The 14,716-nt window shown below is 25.4% G+C and overlaps 1 protein-coding gene across 2 annotated transcripts in view; it reads left to right on the top strand.

Moving 5' to 3' along the window:
* LOC142322109 (zwei Ig domain protein zig-8-like) overlaps positions 1-14,716 on the top strand; it is a 705,864-nt gene that overhangs the window by 58,727 nt on the left and 632,421 nt on the right. Inside the window, exon 1 of one of the 2 annotated variants that reach the window (XM_075360806.1) lies at positions 1,024-1,476. The exons of the other annotated variant lie outside the window; for it this stretch is intronic. Coding sequence (XP_075216921.1) covers positions 1,341-1,476 — 136 coding nt within the window. The 5' untranslated portion in view covers positions 1,024-1,340. Of the gene's footprint in view, positions 1-1,023; positions 1,477-14,716 lie in introns of those variants that run through there. 2 annotated transcript variants of the gene reach the window in all.

Below are 14,716 nucleotides of genomic sequence, written 5' to 3'. Positions count from 1 at the left end.
TTGTAGTAAAATAATCATCTTCAGTAGACATTGAGGAAAACGTTTGTATAAGAAAGCAAATAAATATATAAAATAAATTAATGGAAAAAGAAAAAAAATACTAATTAACAAATAAATAGTACTTACGAAACATTAAGAAAAGGATTTTTAACAACGTTCTCAGAGTAAAAGTAAAAAATATCAACTACTGTTATACTCAAATCAAATTGAAAGAGAACATTTAGATTAAACTTATTTCATGCTTTTTAGGCACCACGACATAACGTACTTTGTATTTCTTATTATTTCTTCTTTTTAATTTTACTTATTTCTTTAATATACCAACCACCTTTTACTTTATTTCTTCTCAATGTCTACCGAAGATGATCGATTAACAATTAAACTGTTCTACTCTTGTTTTAGATTTTAAATACAAATCTTTTACACAGGTTTTGTTTTTGTGATCTTGTTTTCCGATTTATTATTTTTTTCGATGATTTTTCAACTTTGTTTATAAAAATGAATGAAAATACCCTTTTACTGGAAATAATGAATATTATACATCTTTTTATTTACTATTTATTTCACGTTTTAAACGAACATTTCTGTATTATTTTTTATGCGATCCTCAAAGTGGTTTGTAAAATATTATATCTACTAAATTAGTGGGTTTTCGTCAGATGCACTAAGTGCTGTGGAGAAGTTTATTATTATTCTTATTATTAGGTGTTTTTCCTGTTTCTTCGTAAAAAAAATATAGCATAAAGTAATTACAAAAGAGCTCCGCTGCAAGTACAGTGTCGCGTAATGTGCGCATGTCGCTGATCTAAGTGGGTGTTTCAGCGCTCATTCTACTGTTTGCATCGGTCCAGTTTGGAGCTTGTAAGCTTATATTTCTCTACAGCGTTTTTCCGTCAATATAAATATTTGTTTTTTTTCTGATGATCTTGAACTAGAATACTGATTTTTGTTTTAATTGTACAAACGATAATTTTAATTAATTATTTTAACATATATATATATATATACATGTGTGTGTGTATATACAAATACTGTGGTAATTAATAAATAAATGCTTAGTGTTTTAGTTACTTTATAATCAAAACATAATAAAGATTATTAATTTAAACGTTTGTAATTTGTTCGATGCAAATTGATTCAACAAGAGTGTTTTATGAAATTAATATGTTTGTGATACGGTTGAAAAAAATAAGTATATGCAATGAGACAGTGTCGTAGGAGGTGTGCTTTGTCTTTACAGTCCAGCGCCCGAAGCACGTTTTCTCTTTGTTTTATGTTACACCATGCGTGAACACTGCTTGTTTTTCTTTTACTTAGACTTCAGTTAAAATAATGTTTGTATGACACCTCGCAAGACGACTCTTTTGTTGTTTCATTTCTATAAGCAAGTAATATCTGAATTTACGACTGAAATGAGATTGTCTTCTTTTTCTCCGTTGTTTTTCTTACTAATTCTAAGTTGCAGCTTCTGCGATGGTGAGCATAAACATTACAGTATCTATGTTATTGAAAAGAGTTTTTATAGAAGATAAGTTATTATATTCTTCATGAAGACGTACATTTTTTTTCGTAATTTAATGTCTCTAAAGCTTTATCATCTAATCTTGTGCGTCTGATGAGATTCGTATTTCTGTTTTGTTGTTTATTATTATTATTATCATAAAGAGAATAATAACTTGAACTTTATTATATATTAGTTAGCGAGAAAGTTATTAAAGTATGCTTACTACGTTTGTTATTTTCAACCTTTGATCGAATATTTATATGAAAACTTTGTTATGTTTTACAAATTGTTTTGCAAATTAAAATACTAAATGCTCTAACACCTATGTAATAATATATCTTTAATAATAAAAATAAAACGCTTTTAAAATTTGAAATTTTCAGACTGTAGCTGATCTGTATAACTGTTAGTTATATACCTGCAAATATTTAGTAGTATTTAGAATATTTCTCTTTCATAAAATAGTAACGTTAAAAAATTTATTACGTCAATAAATGAAATGCAAGTAGTTGAAATAAAATGTTAAAAATCCAACGATAACAGAATTTATGTCCAGCACTTAAATCAGAGTAAATAAATCTTAATTTTCGTTTCGTAATTACTCTTTATATCTATCTATTAAACCATTATTATTTATATTAAATCTTGAAAACTACCATCCAGCATATATTAAATAAATTATTTGAGCGGTTGATCAGAGAAAAATTTGTCCTGTCGTTAGATTAATGATTACTAAAAGTTATTAAATATCCTTGAGTATTTAAACAAATTAAAAAAAAACTTTCTACGGCGTACAATTTCAGAAAAATGCGTGAAGATGTTGTGGTATTATAAAATAAAACTTAGCCTATATTCTGTCATTTTATTTTTTCTACAAATTAATGATTTTTTTTTTGTTTTTTTTTATTTTCATTAAAATTTGCTTAAAAAATATGCATATAGCAAATGATGTATTCATAAATAAGAGTTTAAAATATATATATATATATATATATATTTGTGACAGTACCCCTTCTTTCCATTCGACGCTAATGTTTGATTATCAACATATTTATTGAATCCCAGACTCAGTCGTATATTTTATGCTATGTAAACTATCTTCTTCTAAATGTTTTTCTATACATACATAACTTTATTACCAAGTTACATATATATACGTAATTTAAACCAGTACACTTATTTAGCTCGACTCTTTAGAGCATCCTGAAATAAATATTTTTCTATACTTATTCATCTTAAGAATTTTTCATTTAAGTATTTATATGCCTGTGTTTTTTCCCATTAATCAAAACTTGTAATTGTGATTTATTAAATTATAAATCTTATGAATCTATTATTACAAATTTAAAGGACTAGATTAAATATAATATATTTTGTACCGTAAAATATATTATTAATTGATTTATTTATGAAGTTACATTGACGTCTATTTACAGTAATATTTTCCTTTTTTTTGTTAGAAGAAACAGATTTTGTAGTTAGAAAATACCAAACCAATCATGATAATTATATTATAATAAAAAATATTATACATCATTATTATTAATTCATATTAATTATGCCATTATCTTTTATTAGATTTCAGTATTTAATATTAAATAATATAATATAACATTTATTATATATTGTGAAATTACATATGACATTTTTTACAACTTTTTATTAAATTTTTCATGTTTTATTTGAAATAATATTGGTAATCTTTATCCATTTACTTTTTTTCTGCTACGTAGATTAAAAATGTAAGGTTTATTTTTATAAAAAAAAAAAAAATAATTAACTAACAATTTTTTTTTTTTATTCACTTAATTAATTCCCAATGAATATCTAAAATTGTCTGATAAATGTGTAGGTTGTACTTACGATCTGAATCTTAATAATGCTAAATCAGCGTTTTGAAAAAACCTCATTTACATCGACTTCATGAAAAGATGAGTAAACCAGTAGGCGAAGTGGAATAATCAGTTTCCATCTCTCTTAGTGGAGTCGGTTAAATAATTTAAAATTTAATAATAATAATAATTGTAATATTTTAATTATATTATTATTATTTTTATTTTCATGATTAGTATTGTTATTATATTTTAGTTGTTTAAATACTAATATAAATGGTTTCAATATTCTACATAAAGTATCAAATGATGCCTACAATTTTAATTCCTCTACTCTATGATCTCAAAAACACAAATATTTATTTTTTTCAATTTTGCTTTTTCAACAATGATTTTGTTTAGAATTTTTAATTGAATTAATTTTATTTGCAATAAATTTAATTTTAAACTCTTTTATGTGAACGGTAGTGTTTGAATGTGATTTTGGTGTATTTCAGTATGAATTTTTGTGTATTTGGAAGTGAATAATGTGAATAATGAATTACAGTTTCAATATTTTAATTATGTGTCGTTTTAGCTTATCATTAGTACGATCGAAAGAATTGCTGATAAGTTTTTTAAAATAAAATAATTAAAAACCACCCTCCAATCACAAAGAATAATTTTTTTAAACGTTAACGTTATTTGTTATTTAACCTATTAATTATTTAAGATTAAAATTAGTATTATAATTATTATTATATTTTTATCATTCGTTATTCGGGTGCCGTTATTTTAGTAGTAAGTGATTATTACTTCATACCCGTACCGTTAACAATGGAAGTTATGTATAAAATTTTCTAATTTCTTAATGTTTTATTAGTAATTTTTTTTTTAATAATAAGGTATTAAAATTGGGAATATCTTTCAACTTTTAAATTGCAACCAAAAAATATATACGCATATATATATATATATTCAAATAATCCTAATTATTTTATATTTAGGTTGTTCATAACTACATTTAAAAAAAGTATATCTTTATGGGCAGATCATTACAGTAAAATAGGATAAATTTTTTTCCCAGTTTTTATACTTTTTACTAGACAAACAGATTAAATATAAAAAATTGTTTTTCTATATCCAAAAATAATTTTTTTGCCTCAGTTTGTTTATTCATAATCGGTTCCGAGTAAGGAACTACAAGTAAATCGTATTACTAAAAGCACATTATGAGGGGTTTCCAACGATCCTCCTTAATAAAACGTACATATACATAAATATATAAATAAAATACATAAATACAAGTGTGTATGTACTTCAAGTGTGTGTGTGTGTGTGTGTGTGTGTGTGTGTGTGTGTGTGTGTGTGTGTGTATGTATGTGTGTGTGTGTGTGTGTGTGTGTGTGTATGTGTGTGTGTGTGTGTGTGTGCGTGTGTGTGTGTGTGTGTATCTATATATATTACAGTACACTCGGTACACTCGTACTGAGTAAAACCACATACGTACAATAGTTGACCAAAGGTTTAATGAAAAACAAACAAACAAAAATTTATAACATCATTAAAGAATAGTCAAAGACAAACAATTAATAATAAACAAGCTCATGAAATAAATAGAAAAAGGCTAGGCTCCTCATCAAGGAATAAAAAGATGCTCTTCACATATTTGATATTGAAGCAGCTTAATAGCCACTCAGATTTCCCCCCAATTCCAGCACATTTAAGCGTTTCAGTCGCCGGACATCCTTGTGAAGAAAATAAAAATAAATGTTGACCCTTTATCAGGAAGAGAAGATTATTTTCGTTGTAAATTACAATAGCCGAGATTTAAAACACCCGATATAATGCTTAATATTTTTCCTCATTCTCTCTCTCTCTCTCATTCTCCTTTCCTAACTCTTTCTGTAGGTGGATTTATGTGTGTTTTATGAATAAACTTTTCTTCAAACTGACTTTCTCTAAATATCAATCATTATCAGATTTATAGAATGCGCTAAGTCGCGTGATATAGGTAACTAATTATAAAAAATGCTTTAAATTTTACGATAAGTTGTGAATCACGACAACTAGCGTTGCTACTTTATATTCCATAAACAAGAGATTGAATTATAGCTACAACTGCTTACTCCCAAAATTTTGCTTAAATCATGTGAATTTGTAATCATTGGTATATTGTTCACGTAAAATTCAATACAGTACTTTACTGTATCGTCTCACTTCCCTGCTGACTCAGTTTTACCCTCATCAATATCCCTCGATGTAATGATTTTGTAAATATAGAAGAGATGAATTTTTTTTTTATGAGAAGGAATATTATAATGAAATAAAAAATCACGTATAACAAGAATAATTTTACTGTTTGACATTTTTTATAACGATATTCATTTGCAATATATTGTTGTATTAAAATTAAATATATTTCGGTATTTATTTGCGTTCATTTAAACTATTTAAATTTTTTAATTAAGTTTACGCCATCCAGCTACAATTATTAGGACTTATAAAAATGAACCTACCTATCTTTGTGTGTAGGCAGATGAATTTTTTATTTATTAAATAATTATACTTTTTAATAATTTTAAATACTTTATATAATGAATTAAATGCAATAATATAAAACAATAGGAAAACTTTTAAATCGACAACAGTTGTTGATGAAAAAAACTAAAAAAAAACACAGACAAACTCTTCAGTTTTTGTTACTACTTTACTTCCCTAAACGTAATATTAAAGTTAACATTCTTACTTTAGACTAAACTAAACAATACATGAAGCTATTGCAAACTTGTCTGAAGTAGAATGGGTTAAAAAAAAATAACAAAAAAAGCATAACTGAATAAAAGTTAAAAACTTTATCTTATTTTTACCGCCCATTATTAACACCTGCAATGGAAAGTTTCTAAAATAAGTTCAGTATGTAGTAAATATAACTGCTATAATGAAATTTAAACAATATTTAAAACCGCAAAACATAACAAAAGAAGTATTAAAAAGTATATAATTAAGTTTTCCGTAATTCCGTGACATAAGGAAATTAAATTTTTTATTTCGTTAATTAATTCAAAATATCTATGATATAATTTAAATATGATAGTGTAAAATTTGGGAAATACTTTATTTTTCAACTTATCCTGCAAACATGGAAACATAGTTAAATGGGTTTTTCTATTCTCTTTTTAAACGATCAGAAAATCAGAGTAAATCTAAAATTTTAAATTTCAAATTTAGATCCACTTCAGATTTTTCTGAAGTAGATTTCTGTTTCAGATTGAATTCAATTTTTTTGACAATAATAATTTGTGGGTCATGTAATTTCAACGGTTGTATACAGTTGGCTGTAGAACTAAACCTCTGTGTCCTTAATCAAACGTAAATCCATTTCGCCTATTGTGATTTTTGCTGTATACAAAAAAAAGTACGTAAGTCAACGAAAAATTAACAAAATTTATCCACAGTATGTATAATTAAATAAAATAATGATGCATAATAGTAATTTTTTTAAGCTACATTGGAAGTTATAATTTTCACTCGGTATTTGATTTATCTATATTTCGATCCTCATTATATGATTCTATATAAAAATTGCCAGTTACCGAAATTCTTTTTACCGTGTTAGTAACGCTGTATAAAGTAAAATTGGTGAGACTACTGGCATATTACTGTTACTAAGCACATACTACTGGTTTATTCTCCTTGTCTGATATTATTATTGTTATTAGTATTTGTTATTAAATGAGAACATTTAAAAAAACTAAATAAGTAGTAATATAATAATTTATCGTTTAAAAATATTAGTAAATTGATGTTAAAAAATAAACAATATGCAAGTAGTTTTCAAGTCAAGTCTACAGCTAAGTTAAAATCGGTAAATTGGTAATTAATTCAGTGAAATATTCTAATTACCCTGCATTTGTAATCATTAATCCCTGAAGTTATTAGTCATTTTTTTACTGTTAGAATCTGGTCGAAATGCTTATTAAATTCTTAAAATTGTATAATTAAATTTTCACTTACCAACAATTTAAAAAGTATAAATCCTAGTACTTTTGGAGCTGTTGCTCCATCTTCAGGGGATTTGTAAAAGATGTTAATTTAAATTCAAATACGATAATCGTTTTTAAATTAAACTGTTATGTTTACGTCGGTCGTCTAGAATAAAATTAATTCGTACGTCAATAAGACAGTAGCGTCATTTTTGTAAGATGTTTGCAACTATTATTACTATCAGTAAATTAAATCTAAATTCTTACAACTTTTATCCTGAATTTAATTTCCAATAAAAATCGAAAATTTAATGACTTGATACTGATTTTACAGTAATAAAATAAATAAATACATTTTCAATTTGCATATGAATTATTTTTAAAACAGGCTAATATATTCTATTACTAAGCTCATACACAATCGTAAATTATTCATTGCTTTCATTATTTTTTTTTTTTAAACGATTTAATAATTGAAAAAGATTTACTTTGTTTTATCAAAAATACGGACAGGAATATTTACTCAATTAAATTACTTTTGATAAAATATAAATTAGAGAATGAATATGTTTAATAGAAATATAAGCAGAAAAAGATTAAATGAAAAAAATTAATTTACTTTTATCAGTTTATTATTATTTTATTCTTTTACTATTAAAATAAATATTTGTTCGTATATTTAAAAAATAAATTAATTAAAAACCTTTTTTTTTTACGGAATTAAAAGTATAAAATCAAATCAAATAAAATATTAAATCTTGCTGAATGTAATATCATATAAAATAAAATTATTAAATCGTGAAATATAAAATTCAATTACAAACTTAGGCTTTTTGATATAATTTAGAAATCAAGTTGCGTAACCAGTTAAGTAGTCGGGAAAGATCCCGTAATAGGAAAGTAATATGGAGACTTTATAGAGATGGAATACTATATTAGTTAAGTAAAAAATTAAATTATATTTGTTTTTCTGAAGCAAGAAAAATATATTTAATAGGATGTATTTATCAATACAAAAATAAATCAATAAAAATTACAAAGTTAAGTAATTTTAAATGTACACGCACGCGCTCAGGCTATTTCTTTTCAATTTACGCTATATTCTCTTTGCTTCCTTGTAAAAGAAACATTGAAACGTTTCATAACTTCAATAATTTGTTATTTTAATCGTTGTATTACCCGTTTTTTTTACAAAATTTCCTTTTAGAACCAAATTCATTAAACACTGATGTCAATCAGCTTTTATTTGTCCTTCGTTTAAGAGATTCTACTACCAAATATTTTTTCCAGTAGTTCATTAACATCGTCATTTTGTACCCTTATTAACCCATCTAATTTTTAAGATTCTTCTGTTACACAATACGACACAAACCTCCAGCTTTTTTCGTCTTCCCTGTCGATCAGGATTTGCTGTAAATAAACTGCTACATTCCATCATAATATTTTTAAAAAATATCTTTTTAATTCCTATGTCTGTTAGAAAATATATTTCTGTAATCCGTAATATTATTTTTTTAATTTTTTTTTATTAACATTTAAGTTACTTGATAATTAAAAAAAAAATATATATTTTGAAAAAATATAAGTTTTACAGAAGAAAAAAATGGCTGCTACATGTCTCGCATAAACGTTATATGCGTGCTTATATCAGCTTTATCAATTTCAACAGACAAAAAACATATTTTCATTTGTAAATCATTTATAAGAATTTATTATAAAACATCATCGTTCTCAAAGAGCAAAAAAAATTTTAGCATTTTTTCATTAAATTCAGAGTAAGGTGAAGTTATAAACAGTTACGCTCATAAACGTACGTAAGTAATTGATTTCTAATATAGATGAAAAATATTAATAACTTTTAAATAAAAGAAATTTCTAATCACTCCGACAGTAGAAATAAGTTAGAAAGATCTTGTCACGGAATATATTCGTATTCTTTAGTAAAAATTCTTAAATTTTCTTGTATGCACCATAATTATTATTTGTTAGAACAGTGTAAATCTCCAGTCAATGACAAGTTTACTTTTATTTATTTGTTTTTACATCCTTGAACAAAATAAAGGAAGTATTGTGATCACGAAAAATTTCGGATTTTGAGATTTCAAGGGAAATATCCATTTTGACCATTCCTGAATCCATTTTGACTACTTTCGGAGTGATGTCTGTACATACGTAAGTTTGTATTTAGCATAACTCAAAACCAACTAGCCGTAGAATGTTGAAATTTTGGATTTTGGATGGTTGTAACATCTAGTTATGCACCTCCCTTTTTGATTGCAATCGATTAGACCAAAATTGTCCAAAAAGCTCAAAATCCAAAAAATCTGTATTTTGAACCTTTTCTTAACTGTAGTAATAAGCCTTCATTGAGAGATTTATAACGATATATCATGCGTGGTACTTGGTTTCAGAGTTATAGCCAAATGAAATTTTAATTACTCAAATATTTGGATCTAACAAGGGAAAGGCACATCGGTTCGAATCAGACCTCATCTCTTTTTTTAAAGTTTTTTATGTTTTAAATATATTGATTTATTAATAATTATTGACATCTGATTGTAAAAGAACTTTTATGATAAATAATAATAAAAAATGGAATATGAAAAAATTACACAATTTATTAATGAAATAAAATTTTAGTACTTTTTATTTTTAAAAAATGTGAATATGTAATTTAATTGGCATTCAAGGAATTGTACACATCACATCAGACTTTTTTACAATTTTACTAGTATAATTTTTAATGTTTTTTAAAAATATTTTTAATACTTTTTTATTTTCCCTTTTTAAATATTTTTATTTATAGTCCCACCAAAAATTAAAGTCATTAGCAACTTATCAGTGTAATTTAACTGTACCGGTAAATGTGTAGTCTTGAACAAACTCAGGCCGACCGTTTTTGAGACGTATGGCTAATTGAAACCCAACCACCAAAGTATACCGGTATCTAAAATCTATTATTCAGATCCAAATAAAATCAACTACCTATATTAGGATTTGAATCTGAGAACTCTTGACTTCGAAATCAGCTCATTTACGACGACGAGACCAACGTAGTTGGTTAATCTTTTTTTTTTTAATATTTTTATTTATTTTAACGTTTTATTATTAATCCGATTAACTTACTTGAAAAAATGTGTTACTATTCGACTTACCACATATTCTTAGGCCACATAAACACAACCAGGTTCAAATCAGTAATTTTTTGACGTTTTCCTGGTTAAAATATACTACATATGATATTAAAATCAAAATTGTAACTGAAGACCAGAGCGGAAATAAAAATTAATTTACGCTAATGGCTATAAAAAGTGTTGGAAATGTCTTGTATTGTTTGCCTGGGTTAACAACGCGCATTTACCCATCTTGTGAAATTTTAAAAAGGGTGGCTGTCTGTTAAGGAAAAGATTCGAATCTTTTTCTTATCTGAAATTTCCAATCTCTTACAGCCGGCACTGTTTCACGCCACACTACAATTTTTCCGTTAATGAAGAGAGTGGTTTACTGCAAGCATTACACGCATGTTTTCTCTTTAACAGATGCTTTTATACATACGATATGTTGACACTACCTTTTTTTTTTCCTGTAAAGGTACCAGTACCTTTTAATGTATACATTTGGTACTCTCTTCAGTCATTCGATAATTCAGTCACTATCTTCAGTTACAATTTTTGTTTTTATTTTAATATCGTATATGGTTAGTTTAACCAGGTAAAAGTAAAAAAATGACTAATTTGTACTTGATTGTGTTTATGTAGTTACAGCGATAAAATAATGCAGATCTTAATAAAGTAAAAAAACATATATTACATAATTCGTGCCACTGAGAATGTATGAATACATTTTCAAATGTGCACCATTCGATACGTAAAATGATATCCTTTCTTTCTCATTGTTTACTTCTCTCTCTCACTCTCTCTCTCTGTGTGTGTTTAACAGGAAATGATTTATTGTACTTCTTTTTTTATTTGTGTGCAATGATAAAATATACAAACTCGAAAGTAATTTGATTGCTAATAATTTTTTAAGTTTTTCTTTTACCCATATATATATATATATAAAACTCATTGATTGATTATTCGCTGTAACTATCAAGTTTCTTTATCTTTCCATTCTTTTTTCTTAAGCATAAATGTTCTCGTCCCAAATCCATGTCTTTCACAATTCGATTTAAATTCATTACTTGCACCAGCTCTAATATGTTCTCTTTTTCCTTTTTTTCATAAATTAATTATAGTCTTGATTATTCTATCGAATTTCATTATGTCTTATCTAGTTATATCTTCTTTACAGTACCTTTTCAGTATCGTTTTTTTAAATTTATTCTTTTCATCAGTCCTTAATACTTCTTTATTTTCCTAATTCTATTTTTAACATCCTTTCTTTAATTCTCGACTAATAATGATGAAAAAGTTTGATTCATATTCCTTAGAATGCAAATTAAAAATGTTGCTTTACATTTTACTTAAAAATTTATAAAATTAAATTTTTAAAATTTATAAATTTTCATTATCTTAAGAGGGGATTTAAAACATACATACACGCAAATAATTTTATTTTTATGTATTACTTAATATGAAATAATTTTTATTTTATCAGTTTTGAGAGGAATGAATATCTAATTTATGTATTACAATGAACTGAATTTAGAAAAATTAATAAACATTCATTTGTATAGTCCGGTTCATTTTATTTATGACAATATAGAGGCCTGTAAGACAAAAATCCATCAAAACATCGTTTTATATTAGACTTTTTATGTAACAATTAGGAAATGGCAGAGTTCGGCCGATTTTTAATCCAAGTGCTGAGAAATATAATTAGCCCCCGATTTTGTATTGCTAAATGCGCTTACAACGAAAGTCATTCAGCAGGTTTGTTATATCCTAATTTATGAGATGACTGATATAAAGGTAAATTAAGAACTGGGAGAATATTTACTTATATTTTATGGTGTTTACAAAATACGTGAAAATATCTAAATCCTCAACAAAATTCTTTTTATTATTGATTAAATTTCTTTGTAAACTTTTCTTCACTTGTGTGACTTTTTAATGCATTCCTAACCTAAGAGTTAAATTTTCCCTTGTTTTTTTTTTTATTTTTCACCAAAAGAATGGTCCTTTCATAAAGAAGTACTGAATAATATAACGAATTTGTTTAATCGTTTATCAAATTGATATTCCACCTTCTCTTGGATACCTTATGGATGTACATTGTTATTAAATATAAATAAAAATAACGCAATCGTGTTGACAGAAAGCGGCAGAGTTCATGAACAAGTCAACCTATTTATTTTGTTTTTCGATGTGTTTCCATGCATTGTGGTATAATTTTTCATGCTAGCTGCTATTGTAAGATTTAACTAAAATATCGAATAATATATTTTGTATGTTGTATTTCAATAAACATTATAAACAGAATCAAAAGTTTTTCCATTTTAGGATGCGTTCTTCTCCACTTAGGAATAACATATTTTCTGTTAAGCAATTGTTTTATTTTTTTAATACTTAAAAAAAAAATAGCTTAATAAGAAAATGTCAGTTCCTTGTTTGATTAGGAAACGTGTTATAATTGTTTCCGTTATCTGTAATATCTGTTCTTTATTTGTGACTACATCTTGTGTAGATGGTCAAAAGGAATCATTCGAAGTACTTTACGATTAGAGTCCTCTTTAATCAAGGTGAGTCATGAATCATGTTCGTATTTCATAAAACTACAGCCGTAACCGTTTATCAAAAACTAATTTAGCGTTTTTCATAAGATAAAAAAAAAAATTAGGTCAGTTCCGAAGAATTACCGTGTTCAGCAGTCTTTTCTTATTTAAACATATGACATTTATAAATTTTTTGTCTCGTTATATTGCCAAAACTTGATAAATTATTAAATTATTTAAAGTGCCTTAAAATAATTATGTTAATATACGGAGAAAAAAAAGGGAACTTTAGTCCAATAAAATTTCTTATTTCATTTGTTTATATTATCAGAGAGACCCGTAATATTTAAAACAAATAATATTGAAAACGTTTAATTAAAATATAGGCTGAAGTTAAGCAAAAAACTTAAACATATTTCTCTTTATTTACAATTTCTCTTTAGCATTAACAAAAATCTGCTTTTGACGTATATTTTTCTTGATTCTTTGTTCTAATCGTAAGTAAATTATTAAAATATTTTCTTCTATACTTGTTAATTTAATATCATTACGAATACGAGTTTACTTTGTGGAAGGTATGTTGTGTTGAAAATGTAATTTATGATTTTTATTCGAATGGCTTGGTTATTGAAAATATTATTAATTAACCTGTTTTCAGGTAGTGGTCGTAAGTATTGATTTTATTGAAAACAAATTAAAAAAGAAAAAGATTTAATTAATTAATTTTCCTTCTAAATTTATTTTTTAATAAATATTTTTTATCAATGTTTAAAAGTAGTTTACTGGATTTTTTCATGGTGATATTCAAAATAAAAGTAGTACTCCTGTTAATACTGCTTTTAATTTGTAAAGAAAATTATTGAAAGTTTTTGATGCATAAATATTTTTGTATGAAACAACCTTATCTTTGTTAAAATGTGATTGAAATACAACTGAAAAGAAGAAACACTTAAGATTTATTCGTAAAACATTAAAAAAATATGTACTCTTTTTTATTTTTAATCAATCTTCATCAGTACTTTCAAAAACTTAATAGAAACAAAGAACAAAATTAATTATTTTTTAAATAATTTTTTTTTTACAGGTTATCAATTAGATTCTGTTCTGTGCTAATATTTTTTACCGAAAAATACTTTCAACATGCATTATTTTCAGTTTTTATGATAAATTTTCAGTCTATATCTTCGTTTACAGTTTTTATCGTCGGTGCATTTTGTTATTTCCATAATATTTAATAATTCTGTGACCGGTTAGTTGACCTCCCTCATATTGTGGTGAATTTAATAAATTCAAATCTAAAACGAAATTGAATCAATAAATTGGTTATTAAAATAAAATGAAAAACCGGAATTATCGATCTTAATCGATTATGGAAGGTATAGTCACTACCAAAAATATTCTTACAGTATAAGCAGTACTGTAAGAATTATTTTCAGGTACGCCGGCTGATAGATATTACTGTCTGATGACTGACAAGGAGGTACTTTCATAACATCCTCATGTGTTTTTTTTTTATTTTTTTTTATTTATCATACATTACAATTAGAATAATAAATATACAACAAAGTTAATATTCGCAAAGCGGCACGAAAGAAGAGCTTGTGACTCGGAGAAAGAGATCAAATAGATAGATCGGTTTATTTAATAGTAAGAAACCTTACTGAAAAATTTCATTAAAATTGGAAAACCATTGGGCTATAATACGCATAACAAAAAAACAACAAATCTTTGTTATGCGCATTTTATTGCACATTTTATT

The sequence above is a fragment of the Lycorma delicatula genome, chromosome 3 (genome assembly GCF_047948215.1).
Source record: "Lycorma delicatula isolate Av1 chromosome 3, ASM4794821v1, whole genome shotgun sequence".
NCBI classification, from domain to species: domain Eukaryota; kingdom Metazoa; phylum Arthropoda; class Insecta; order Hemiptera; family Fulgoridae; genus Lycorma; species Lycorma delicatula.
The sequence above is the reverse complement of the archived record's forward strand: the minus strand, read 5'-3'. Positions and strand labels throughout refer to the sequence as shown.